General features: G+C 41.2%; 1 protein-coding gene across 6 annotated transcripts in view; it reads left to right on the top strand.

Annotated features, from left to right (window-relative positions):
* Positions 1 to 13,853, top strand: part of Bptf (bromodomain PHD finger transcription factor) — an 89,201-nt gene that overhangs the window by 30,257 nt on the left and 45,091 nt on the right. For 3 of the 6 annotated variants that reach the window (XM_050164209.1, XM_050164211.1, XM_050164206.1), the window contains 6 exons: positions 2,813 to 2,998; positions 7,007 to 7,194; positions 8,944 to 9,299; positions 9,625 to 9,756; positions 12,543 to 12,672; positions 13,143 to 13,281. In XM_050164209.1, coding sequence (XP_050020166.1) covers positions 2,813 to 2,998; positions 7,007 to 7,194; positions 8,944 to 9,299; positions 9,625 to 9,756; positions 12,543 to 12,672; positions 13,143 to 13,281 — 1,131 coding nt within the window. The remainder of the gene's footprint in view (positions 1 to 2,812; positions 2,999 to 7,006; positions 7,195 to 8,943; positions 9,300 to 9,624; positions 9,757 to 12,542; positions 12,673 to 13,142; positions 13,282 to 13,853) is intronic. The other 3 variants (XM_050164210.1, XM_050164208.1, XM_050164207.1) reach the window with 2 other exon arrangements.

Raw genomic sequence — 13,853 nt, 5'->3', positions numbered from 1 at the left:
CATGTGAGTTCATTCTCCAGAACTGAAGTAAAATAAAGGAGAGAACTGACTCCAGCTACCACATGCTTTCCTCTGACTAATTAGCCTCTGGTCTTTCTTATTTCTTTGCTTTCTTTTCTTTGCTTTCTTCATCTCTGATGGCCCAGCTTCTGAAAGTCAAGGCTGTGATGCTCCTGTGCTTGCTCTCAGCACTTCAGTTTCCCTCTGCATGACTGCAGTTAATTCTTTTTGGGTGGTGATGGGTGTGGGACTCAGGACCTGTGGTCAAGAGACAAGCACTGAGTTATATCCCCAGTGTGAGTTTGATGTTGATAAATGTCTGATTTGTGCTTGATGAAAACACACACATTTGTTGTTGGGTACAACCTAAGACAGTTAAGTCAAAAATTTAAATTGTATTGTTCTAATGCAAGTCTCTTTCTCCTCCATTGTAAGATATTTAAAATTATTTGCAGCTGTTTCCTTTGAGAGTGACTTCTTGACTTGTTTGTGGTACCAGGGATCGAGCCCCATCGCTTAGCATGCTAGGCAAGTGCTCAGCTACCCTCAGCCTCTCAGGTTTTTTCAGTTTCTTTTTACCAGGAGCATCCAAATTTTATATTTGCTTTTGAATTAGTATCTTAATTATTTTTGAAATGTGCATTATATTTAATAATATTTCCAAGCTATACTACCTTCGGATTGGCATTTACTTTCTATAGTAGAAAAGTTGTTGTTTTTTTTTTTTGAAGTTTTTTGTTGTTGTTGTTGTTTTTTTTTGTTTCTGTTTTCCCGAGACAGGGTTTCTCTGTAGCTTTGGAGCCTGTCCTGGAACTAGCTCTTGTAGACCAGTCTGGCCTCGAACTCACAGAGATCCACCTGCTTCTGCCTCCCAAGTGCTGGGATTAAAGGTGTGCCACCTGGTTTGAAGTTTTTCTTTTGAATGAGTGAGAGTTGATGTGAGTGCAGGTGCCCATGGAGACCAGAAGAGGGCATCACATCCTCTGGAGCCAGAGTTAGAGGCAGTTGTGAGCCAACTGATGTAGGTGCTGGGAATTAGAGTCAGGTCCTCTGCAAGAGCACTGAGTGCTCCAAGCCTCTGAGCTATGTCTGCAGCCCCTAGAGCAGAAATGTTGTAACATGAACATTTATTTATTTACTGTGTGCTAAGGTGTGCCAAGGCATGTTGGTAGAGCTCAGAGAACAGCATAGTATGACTTGTGAAAGTTTGTTTACCAGTCTACCATGTGGTTCCTGGGGATGGGACTCACATAGTCCGGCTTGACAGAAAAAGTGCCTTTATGAGCTGAGCCATCTTGCCAGGCCTTAATAAGAAGATTTAAAATCTAGACATGCAACCATTTTCAAGATTTACCTTTATGTAACATCCCAACAGAGAGCAGTATCACTTTTAGGGAGTTCAGTAAAAGGAAAAGTAACAGATGTAGCCAAAAAAACAAAGGATCCGAATATAAAGTAGACAGATGCCTTAGTAACCATCCTATGGTGTAGTCAGAGATCTGTAATATTTCCTGTGGCTCAGATGAAGGAAGGCTAGACTCAGAAGTTGGGTGGTGTTAGTTTGAAAGACAGCATTATTTTTATTTACCGTGTGCATCTGGGTTCAGTGTCTGGAATTCGCAAGTATCAGTTGCAGATGTACTGACATCATTTCTGTACGGCTCTTTTCTGTTACGGTTTTGGGTTTTGTTTTTTTTTTTGTTGTTGTTGTTATTGTTGTGTGTGTGTGTGTGTTTTGTAGGGGGTTGTTGAGACAGGGTCTCTGTGTAGCTCTTGCTGTCCTGGAACTCACTCTATAGGCCAGGCTGGCCTCAGACTCACAGAGATCTATCTGCCTGCCTCTGCCTCCCTAAGTGCTGGAATTAAAGGGCTGTGGCACCACCTCCTGACTGCCTTTTCTGTTCTGTTTAGTTGTTTGTTTGAGCCTAAGTTAGCCTCACACTCATACAGTCTTCCTGTCTCAGCCTAGGGATTACAGGTGTGAGCACAGGGCCTACCTTGCCCTGTAGCTTCAGTTTGCATTCTCTTGGCTTGAATAAAGTGGTCATATTTCCACATGTTTAAAGGCAACTTTCATTCCTTTGTGATTATTCCTGTATTCTCTATTCTATATGCTATGGTAACCTCATATTGGGTGCAGTCAGAGATCTAATGCCTTTCCTCATTTGGCACTATATTTCCATGTAGTTGGTGAGACCTAATGTCAGTCGTTTTTACTTAGTACCTTGTTGTTGACAAAGAGGAATGCAAACAGACTTAGTTTCTGAACTCCCATGGCGTTCATTTTTTTCCTGGTACTAATTCCTGTATTGGTTAGGAACTAAACTGCTAGTGATGCTGTGGAATTACCCAGGAAAGGTAACCACACTTAGAAAACCTTACAAATAAAGAATCCTCTTCAATTCTATTTCTAAATGAGATCTTTGAAAATTCTTGAAAAGTGAGGATATAAGCTTCTTGCTTTGAGTGTTTTTCTCTGCAAAACCACTTATTCCTATCTGATGTGCCCTGAGTTGTGTGTGGTGGTTGTTGTGTTGGCTGCTTTTTCTTTGACTCTGGACTGTTGGGAGTTATCTGCTTCTGCTGGATGATGATAGAGAGACTGTCAGTGGCCGGAAAGCTTTTATAGGACTTGTATGGGGGCAATGCTTACCAACTTCCTCTCACACAGAGGACATCACATTCCTCCATGGTCGGCTTTGCTTTCTGCTGGTCAGCATCGTGAAGTCCTACAACCATTAAGTGCTTTTCTGACATTTAGATTTTGTTGTGATTTTTTTCAATGTAAAAATCAGATATTTTATTTTTCTAGAAGACTCTAACAAGACATGTGACAGCAGTAACACTAGTGCTACCACTACCTCCATCCAGCCTACTCTGGAGAGCAGTAGCAGCAGTGAACTCAGCTCTTCCCAGAGCGACTCTGCTAAGGCAGCTGATGACCCTGGCGCTGGGGAGAGCGACTCCCACACACCTGTCTCTGCTCAGGAAGAGATAGGTAAGAGCACACTCAGCCACTCAGGGGAGTGGTGTTTTTGTGTTTTTTTTTTTTTTCTTTAAACATTTTCAATTTTTTAAATAAAAGTTTAGTGGGTTGGAAAGAATCAGTGTCTCTTGTTGTGTTTTTGGTTTTGTTTTTTTTTTTCCATTAACATGAGCTCACTGTTTTTGCTTTACAAAAAAATCCTACAAGAGGAGAAAAGTAGAAACCTTTTCATTCTCCTGAAGTATAAGCACCATCAGTTTTTTGTATTTTTCATCTCGTTTATATCTGTATGCTTACAAATTTTTTTGGTTTTCTTTTTTCTTTTTTTAAATATATTAATTGGATCATTCTGCATGTGTTATTCTGCATCTTGTTTTTTGTGTGTGTGTATGGGTTGTTTTTTTTTTTCTTCATTTTCTCACACAGTGAAACATGGTAGGGACTCCTCATGTTAGAGTCAAATGCATTGTTCTTAGCTGCTGCATGGTGTCTGGCTGTCACCATGGTGGTGCTTTCTAGCCGTCTCCACACGTGTCTCTGTTCTGCAAGTGTTTCTGGCAGTGTAGGAAACTGAATGAAATGACTGACTGGTCAAATGGTAGGTACCCTTTACAGATAATAGAGGCTACTGCTTAGTTCACCACCCAGAAGGACAAGCCTACTAATTTCCATACTTGTATGTTTCCCTATTTGCACACCTAAATTTAACAGCATTTATCTTTTTTGACAGTGGTAAGAATGTATTTAATGGAAACTATTGCTTATTTCCGCTTATGAATGTGGTTGCTTCTTTTCATGTGTTTAATATTCTGTGTTTTGATGATTCCTGTTTTTGCTTGCTTTTTCTATAGAATTTTAATATTTTTCATAAGTTTTAGGATTGCCTTATGTATTATAGTCATTAATATCTGCTTCATATTTGTGCCTATTACTTTCTTGTGCTTAATTTTTATGTTGTTAAATTTCATCTCTTTCTGCAGGTTTTCCCTGTGTGTTGTATTTTTTTAAAAGGAAGATGATCTCATGAAAATAAATATTTACAGTAATTTTTCATAAGTCTTGTTTTAAATTTATCTTGAGTATAATTTCAGATATGACATAAGGTTGGAGATGTCTTTTACTTAGGATTTTTCCAATTGTAAATGACCAACTGTAGAGGGAATATAATTAGCTTGTATAATTGGGAAAGTTCATGTTCTCCTGAAGCATAAGTGGACCCAGTGGTACAACCGCTGCTCTATCCTCCCTTTCCCCATTTTCAATCAACTTAAAATTGTGTGATAATTCTCTCCTAATACAGACAGGCTTTTTCCAAGTTGCAGGTAAGATGGCACCAGCAATTTGTTCTCATGTCTTTCCAAGGTCTGTGGCCCAAAGCCCCTACTCCTGCTCCAAAACAAAAGTCTTTGAGGAAGGAATTTGAGTGGCTTATCTTGGATCATATTGTTCCACACCTGTGGCCAGGGCAGGCAAGGTATTATTGATGGCTCCAACAAAAGTATATGATTGAAATGGGTAGGAATGAATTTTTAAAGAACAAGGGCTGTTTCAAAGATAGGACCATGCAGAGAGCTGTGGTTGCATCTTAGGTCGCCCAGCACAGCGTGGTCACCCGTGTTTGTTCCCATCCGTCAGTTCACAGTGCCTCTTGCCTCTGACCCTCACCTGAAAATGTCTAAAAACCTTTGGCCCACAATTGCGCCCAGTAGTTGTATATAATTATATCTTAAGCCCCATCTAAGATTTCTCTGTGCTATGCATTGTTTGACAGGCCTGGGTATGTCTTAAGTTTATAACCCATATGAAATTCTGAATTTAGCTGTTCACTTTATTGTCCTGACAATAGAGGGCCTATTTGGGTAGATTTGATATGGTGACAATGTATGAGAAGTGAGATCATGCAAGAGGTTCTTCTGGGGGCCATTCCATTGTGGTAGCCTAGGTTTTGCTAGCTATTACACAGTATGGGTTCTTGGGAATTACTGTTGGCGGAACAATCTTACACAGTAACTTGGCAGAGTTGGAGAGTTCTCTGCCTTTACTCCCCATGTCAGTATAACAACATTCCCTTGTAGATTTGTAGGGATTCCCACTCGTACCTAGTACTTAGTAACTTGCCTCAGGCTTCTTGGACAGAAGCCCATCTGCTTCCTCATTATGTTTGGTGGGCCAGTAGTTTTTGCCCTTTGCTTATGCTTGCCAGAGGGGCTGGTTTAGAGCAGATGACTATTTTGCCAACAGGCTGCCTGTAGATGTTGACTTCTTAATGGCAGCAGTGTGGACTTGGGTAGCCTGTGTTCCATGAGGACCTATCCTCGCCATGTCTTCAGCTGTGATGCTTACAGATGAGGTTGTTCTTCGCTTTATTTTTGCTGAACTAGCAAATGCAGAGGGTTAATTCTGAGCAACATTGAATTCTAGCTACGCACTGGGGGGCTTCTTTCAGAAAGCTCTTGCTATTCCTTCTCTTCTTTCAACAAGTGAGGCCTAAAACCAAGAGAGCATCTATAAAGTCTATTGAAGGATGTAATAAATGGTCATAAGCGTTGAGAGCCTTGGGTTAAACCCCCAGCGCATGGAGATTCTAAGAGAAGATAGCAGTATTCAGGATCACTGGCTCTCCAGCCTGCCCAATTTGTTCAGTGGCATATTTTGTAGACTAAGTCTTAAAATACTTGCTGGATTATTTAGGACTAACTCCTATTGGCAGAAATCTACCTCGCTTAAAAACAGAAATCACATTTTATTAGTGGCCTCAAAAGGAGCGTCTAGGGCTGGTGAAAGCCTCGGGTGTACTGTCAGGTTCAGGAAGCTAAGCCAGGTTGTCAGCTTCCTCAACATTTGCTCTTCTCATGTCTGTTCTGGAGTATTGGGGGGCAGGGGTTGCTCCCTGCAAGTAACAGTCTTTCTACCATAGAGAGAGGTACAAGTTAGAGCCTCTAATTCATACCCTTCCTGCTCACTAATAGAAAAACCAGAATAGTAAGGTGAGGTTTCTGTCCATTACATGCAGTTCAGTCCCAGAGAAGAGAACAAAACAGAGAAGAGAAGCCATACTTAAAAGCTCAAAATGGAACAGGGTGACGACTGGCTGGGAAAGCTGCCTAGTGGGATGGTGGGGTCTTCTGTCCAGTTCTCTCTGGGTGCTATAGTTGCTTCCAAAGGCCGGACCTTTGATCCATAACCCTATTGAGCCAACATATCAAACAATCAATCCCCTGAAATGAACAGATAGCATCCCCATTTGCATCTGTCTCTACTTGCCTAAAATGCCACCATATATGTAATACGAAATTCCCATCCTTGGATTTACCAATGCTACACTGCTTAATTTCTTTTTTTAAGCTTTAAAATAAAAATCAGGTCTTACTCAATTTTCTGAACAATGGAAAATGTACAGTGATGAATGGCTGGGTATGTATGTTCACTATCCAGTGTGAAATTTGTGTATATAGAAAGCAGAAATTGTATCTGGGCATTCAGACTGTCACCGTCAAAAATGAAGTTATAAAGGAGATGTTGAGAAATCTTTATTATGTTAAAATAATTGTAATGGGTTTTCACAGATAATTATGTACTCTAGAGAAAAATTCAGTTGGCATTTTTAAAATTCAAGACTATTACTACTTAAGTGGAAAATCTTTCTGAAATTAACTCCAGCCTTTTAATATACAAATGCACATTAGATATACAAGACAACATTTTGTATGCATTTGAGTTATTGTGTTTGTTATTTGCACGTTTTTGGAGACCCCCTCCTCTCCAGTAAATGAGTTTCAAAACAGGTAACACTGTTTTCTGCAAAATAATGAATGGCACACAGTATTTTTGCTTTTTGATGTTTGCTGTTGACAAAAACATTCAAGGATTGATGACATGCTTTGCCTGTGAAAGGACTTATTCTGCTTATTTCTCTTGGACTTTAAATATATATGGCATGTAAGGTTTGGATAAATAAGGCATTCTTAATTATTTACTTCCTGTCAGCAATCACTTTGTGGCATTTTCATTTGGTAACAGGGGATTTCAGATTGGAGAAGTCTAATGGAGAAATCGCCGAGTCCCCTGGAGCTGGGAGAGGAACGTCTGGCTCCACTCGCATCATCACCAGATTGCGGAACCCAGACAGCAAACTCAGTCAGCTCAAGAGCCAGCAGGTGGCAGCTGCGGCCCATGAAGCAAACAAATTGTTTAAGGAGGGCAAAGAGGTGTGTTCTGTTTAAAACAAAACTCTGTGTACTGTGAATAATTAGGATCGTGGACAGGAGAGATGGCTCAGAGGTTAAGAGCATTGGCTGCTCCTCTAATGGTTACATCCCAACTGGTAACTCCAGCTCCAAGGGCTGCATCTGTGGCCTCCAAGGGCACCTGCACTAGTATGCCAACACCCACAGTCAGACACACATTAAATATTTAGAATTGGATTACTGTAAAATCTTATTTTAAAAAGAAAAAAAGGACAGGAAATTTATAAACCTAATTTGAATTGTGTTTTCTTTAATGTAGTGAGTACCAAGAACAAAACTGTAAGTCTTGTATTGTGGCAAAGAAATTTATATACACAAATTTAGTCCATTTATTAGAATTCAGTGAGCAGATGATGTTAGAATCAGCTAATCGAGTACAATTCTGTTAGGTTTTTTTTGTTTTGTTTTGTTTTGTTTTTAGAAGATAGTATCTTGCTGTGTAGCTCTGACTGACCTGGAATTTGGTATGTAGACCAAGGTGGCTTCAAATTCAGACAGAGTTCTACCTGCCTCTACCTTCCCAGTGCTGGGATTAAAGACTTGCACCACCACAACCCCATTTCCTGTGACCACTAGAAAAACGGTTGTCGCTTGTAGCTCAACTAGAGCAGATGATCAGACCTGACACCACGAGCTCAGCTCGCCTAGCTGCACCTGCAGAATGATAACAGCTGTGTCTCTGATGATTTCCTGGGGAGTCCAACAGGACTGAACCACTGAGGAGGCTGAAGCAGGGAAGAATACAGCCAGTCTGAGGCAAGCCTGGCCAACTCAGGCCCTGTCTAAACCCCTGACATCCCCTCCTATGTCAGCAGAGAAAAGTAAACAACCAGTATTGATTTTGATAGTCCACCGAAAGATTGAGCCCAGCTTTGTGGAAACATTATTTTAAAGACCCCAGGGCCTAGAGCAACTAAAGTTGGAATAATGAAAAGAACAGCAGTAGAGGATTGTTAGCCATTTGCGGGGAGAGGATGCGTGCGTGCGTGCGTGCGTGCGTGCGTGCGTGTGTGTGGTGCGGTGCTCTTCTATTTCGATAAACTATGTGCTAGAGTTTGATAGAAGACTGATAGTGTGTGTCTGAGATTGATGAACGTGCTCAGTGATGTCTAATCACTCCTTTCTTTCTGCAGTTATATCTTCCTTATTTAACTATAAATTACCAACTTTCACCTTTAGTTAGTTAGTTTGTTTTTCGAGACAGGGTTTCTCTGTGTGACCCTTTATAGACCAGAAATAGGTGTGTGCGCACAAGCCTCCAGGTTAATGGGGGGTGTCAAAAGACAACTTTGTGAAGTTAATTCTCTTCTTCCATGCTTTTGTGGTATCCGTGGCTTAAAATGGGTCACCAGACTTGTGTGACAAGTATCTTTACCAACTGTCCTGTGCCCTGAGACAGTCTTGCTATGTAGCTAGCCCTAGCTAAGGCTTGAATTCATGGTCTTCCCGCCTCAGCCTACTGAATGTTGTCGCTACAGGCATAAGACACCCAGCCTAGCTCCAACCTCACTTTAGCTTCTTTTCAATTTTTTTAGGTCTCCCCCCCCCTTTTTTTTTTTACTTTTAAATTTAGTCATAAGTTTACTTTTAAACTCTCAGTCATAAGATATCTCATGTTTGGAACAATTGATTACAATTGTTGAAAGACAGTTGGTCAGACAAAATCTGTATCTTTGGCATGAATAATGACATTCTGATTTTCCTCATCAGGTGCTGGTAGTTAACTCCCAAGGAGAAGTTTCACGGTTGAGCACCAAAAAGGAGGTGGTCATGAAAGGGAATATCAACAATTATTTTAAGCTGGGACAAGAAGGGAAGTATCGTGTCTACCACAATCAGTACTCTACCAATTCCTTTGCCCTGAATAAACACCAACACAGGGAGGACCACGACAAGAGGAGGCACCTTGCGCATAAGTTCTGTCTCTCTCCAGCTGGGGAGTTCAAATGGAATGGATCTGTCCACGGGTCCAAAGTCCTTACCATATCTACGTTGAGACTGACTATCACGCAGCTGGAAAGCAACATCCCTTCGTCCTTTCTTCATCCCAATTGGGCTTCACACAGGTAAAGGAAACTAAAGTTCATATATTGCTGTAAATATGCTAACTACCTAAAAATTGATCCTTGGATAACTTTAAGTATCAGAAGGAGTCAAATGGAGACCAGAGCTAAAGAATATTGTGTGTCAAGGAATTGAGGGGCCTGGATGATGCTTGGACTTGCTCCTGTGTATAAAATCTCCAGTGCTCTGAGCTAAGCCCTCTCAGTGTGCGTGTGTGTGCTCCTGCCACATAGAACCCTTTCTCATCTGAGTCATAGCAGACTGTGACTGTTGTGTTCTTCAGTTAAGAACAATGGAGTGAAGTGCTTTCTTTCTTCTCAAATGCAGGGCTAACTGGATCAAGGCCGTTCAGATGTGTAGCAAACCCAGAGAGTTTGCGTTGGCTCTTGCAATTTTGGAGTGTGCAGTTAAACCTGTTGTGATGCTGCCAATATGGCGGGAGTCTTTAGGACACACAAGGTGAGTGAACTCTGAGCTTTGGGATTGATGAGTATTGGATATTTCTGAAATGCTAGATCATTAATAATTATGGAATAGCCCAAGAGGTCACGGTAAAGACTATCTCTTCCCAGTCTCCATTAATTCCCAGGATGCAAGACCGTGATGAAGATGAAACGAGATCAAATATATTTTTTTATTAAATTTTTATCTTCTATGTCTATATATGTGTGTGGACTTGTGCATGCCATGGGTATGAATAGATGGAGAGCAGTTTATTCTTGACAGGTGACTCTGCCCCTTGAGCCAACTTGCCAGTCCAACATACATATTAAAAGATATTACAAGTGAAAAGCATTTTTGACAAGATGAAAGAGTGTGTGTCTATATCCGGTGTCTGCTTGCTTACATGTATGTTTGTTCATCATGTTTATTTCTGGTGTCTGCAGAGACCAGAAGAAGGTATTAGAACACCCTGAAGCTGGATTTACAGACTCTTGTTAGCTGAGTGGGTTCTGGAAGCCAAACCAGAGTCTTTCCAAGAGCAGCCTTGTATTAACTGCTGCCATCTCTAACCCTAAGAAGTCACATTTACGTATTTATCCTAAAATGTTCCAAAAACTATGCTAAAGGTCAGGCTTTATTTCTCTTTGTAGACTTGAATGTCTGGCCAAAGATCATATAGCTACCAGGTAGACTCAGCGGTGTCCTTGAGCAAGCACTAGAAGTAAGAATGAGAGCATTTGCTGCGCTTCCACAGGATCGGGTTCACTTCCCAACACACACACCTGTAAGCCCACTGCTAGGGGTCAGATATTTGGGAAATAGACACATCATGAAGGCTCTCTGACCAGCCAGTGTAGCTGAAACAGTGGTTCATTGAGAGGCCCTGTCGTTAATAAATATATTAATAAGGTGTTAGATGTCCACCTCTGGCCTCTAGCTGCATGTGCATTCCCAAGCACACCTGTGTCCGCAGAAGCAAACACACTTTAGAAAATAAGAATAAAAAATGTAAAAATTATTCTGAGGACCAAACTATACACACAAGACTTTGATTTTAATCCTAGAATTTTAAGCTAAATAAACGTGTGTGTATAGCTATGTCAGATGTGGTTGTATATTCCCTTAATTCTAGCACTGAGGCTGAGGTAAGAGAATCTCAAGTTGCAGGATCCCATCTAAACAAAAAGGTAAACTATCAAGAATCATTGTTGCAAACGTGTTATACTTTTTTAACACTTTAAAGCACCAAGAGTCAGTCTGTCTGCTCTCCTACTGGGTCACTTGAGTGGTGGAACCCCCTAACTTTTTACAATGGAAATGTATTTTCCAGCCCTTTAAGCATGTTTTATTTTATAATGATGAGGTGGCTCACATCTGTACTGGTAGCACTTGGGGAGGTGTAGGCCACAGGGTCTGAGGTACAGAACAAGACTGTCCCCAAACCAAACAATTTAAGCCAAATATCATGGAGTGCTTGGGAGGCGAAGGCAGGTAGATATTTGAGTTTGAGGACAGCCAGGGCTACACAGAGAAACCCTGCCTTGGAACCCTACCCCCGAAACATACCAAAAAAAAAAAAAAAGCAAAAACATAAAAACGAAACAAGAATAAATTTCTCGGTGATGTCAGGTTTTGTCCTGTCACTATGAAATTTCATTCATGTGTGGTTGGATTTTTGGGGGTAGAATTTGGTAAGATAATTAAGATTTATTTAGAAATAATATTAGTAAAACTGAATTAGAAGGACAAGCTGAGCCGGTTGTGGTGGCGCACGCCGGTTGGATTTGCTGAAGGAGGCAAAGGCAGGAGGATCATGAGTTTGAGGCCAGCCTGGGCTATACATTAAAAAAAAAAAAAGGATAAGCTGACTTGGGCATAATGGTACTCACCCTCAATCTCTATGCTTGTGAGGTGGAGGTAGACAGAGTTCTGTGGATTTGAGGCTATCCTGATCTACACAGCAAGGTCCAAGCCAATTACGGCTACATGGTAAGACCCTGTGGGGCTTGGGGATCATGGCTCCGGGGAGAAGGCCAGAAAGTCTCCATGCTGAAATGTAAGTTGTCATCACTGCTGTGGTCCTGCTGTGTCTAGAAGACACTGTTCGGGTCTGGTCCTCCCCAGCCTCTGGTACTTAGGATCTTTCTTCCCTGCTCTTCTTCCCCTGAGCCTTACGGCAAGTGATGTGACAGAGATGTTGTACTGTGAGTAAGCAATCCACAGACTCTTGCTCTCTCTCTGATGTGGTCAGCTGTGAGTGTCCACTGCACAAAACTACTTGTCTGGTGAGGTTTGAGAGCTCAGCCTTCTGGCCTACACACACAGTTGTGTACACCACACACAAGTGAACACAATACTCGGTTAACATCTTAGGTGCAGTGAGTACTTCTGCTTTAGGCTCCTGCCAAGCCCGAGGACCTGAGTTTATAAGATCCTAGCACGGGGAAGTAACAAGCCAGCCATGTGGTGTATGCTTTCAGTCTCAGCGCTTGGCACATGGAGGCAGGTGGACTGGGAATACAAGAGCAGTCTTAGCCCAGAACTTGATGCCATCGTGGGATATATTAGATCCTATCTCAGGAAACAAACATCAAAACCCCTGAAGAGATAGATGATTTGGGGGTTCAGAGAACTGGTTGCTCTTCCAGAAGTCCTGAGTTCAGTTTCTAGCACTCAGGTGATGATTAACAACTACCTGTAACTCCAGTACCAGGGATCTGGTGTGGTCTTCTGGCCCCTCTGAGTCCCTACAGACATGAGGTGCAAATAACTCATTTTTTTTTAATTCTGTGTATTCTTAGGTTACATAGGATGACATCAATTGAAAGGGAAGAAAAGGAGAAAGTTAAAAAAAAGGAGAAAAAACAGGAGGAGGAGGAGACGATGCAGCAGGCCACGTGGGTAAAATACACGTTTCCAGTGAAGCACCAGGTAACTGGGCCTGCGGCCTGCAGTGCGCGCCTTTGCAGTCACTCTGCTTTCCTTCGTAACTGTTGAATTAATGAGGTGGTATGAGCACATCTTGTAATTTTGTAAGCTTGATTTTTCTCTTAGAATTTGATACCAATTTGTTGAAATTAGTAATAAAAGTAAAAGCATTGTTAAATTTAATAGCAGTGTTAACAATCTGTCATAAATCTTGAGATTCCAACTGAAAATTGATTATTTGGTAAATTTAATTAATTTTGCCGGATTCTTTAATTATTATACTTTTATCTATCTATGTGAGTGTGAGAGTGCATGCACAGACGGAGGTTACAGGATAATTGGCAGGAGTTGGTTCTCCTGTTTGCGCCCTGTGTATCCTTGCCCACTCTGCCATATCTCTGGCTCAGTTTGCCTGATTCTTGGCCTGTGTTTGGCAGATGCTTCTTTAACCATTGGGTTTTCATTTCTACCAGGTTTGGAAACAAAAAGGAGAGGAATACAGAGTGACAGGGTATGGAGGCTGGAGCTGGATTAGTAAAACACATGTTTATAGGTTCCTTCCCAAATTACCAGGCAACACCAATGTGAACTACAGGAAGCCCTTTGAAGGAGGTGAGTAGTGGACTGTTTCAGTAGCCATAGCTAATAGGAGATCTGCACTGTTTCCCTGCTGCTGGTTGTCTTTTGTTTGTAGGACCACTTCTAACCAGAAGTATTTCTTAGAAGTTCATAGTTTACTGGCTTTATTTCAGATAAATGTATCCTTATGAAAATTTTAATAGCATGTGGACAATACTGTTGGGATTTACTAATTTACAAGTTCTAAAGTTTTCTTATTTAAGATTATTTATATTTTATGTTTATGAGTGTTTAACCTTCATGTATCTATGTGCAGCACATGTTCATGCCTGTTGCCCACAGAACCCACAAAGAGAACATTCAGTTCCCTGGACTTGGAGTTAAGAGATGACTTTTGGCCACCATGTGGGTGCTGGGAACTGAACCTAGGTCCTCTGCACAAACCACAAGTGCTGTTGACATCAGAGCCCTCTCAGCCCCGTAAAATAAGGTTTTAATTACAGAAAAACAAGAGAAAGTAATTTTTAAAAATAGTCATGTAATTATTATATTCAAAATAGGGATTTTTTTTTTTTTTGGATCTACCTACCCCAAGACTTTATAAT

This window comes from Alexandromys fortis, unplaced genomic scaffold, assembly GCF_014885135.2.
Source record: "Alexandromys fortis isolate MF-2015 unplaced genomic scaffold, M_Fortis_MF-2015_v1.1 scaffold_156, whole genome shotgun sequence".
Lineage (NCBI taxonomy): Eukaryota > Metazoa > Chordata > Mammalia > Rodentia > Cricetidae > Alexandromys > Alexandromys fortis.
This window is presented reverse-complemented; position numbering and strand designations above follow the sequence as displayed.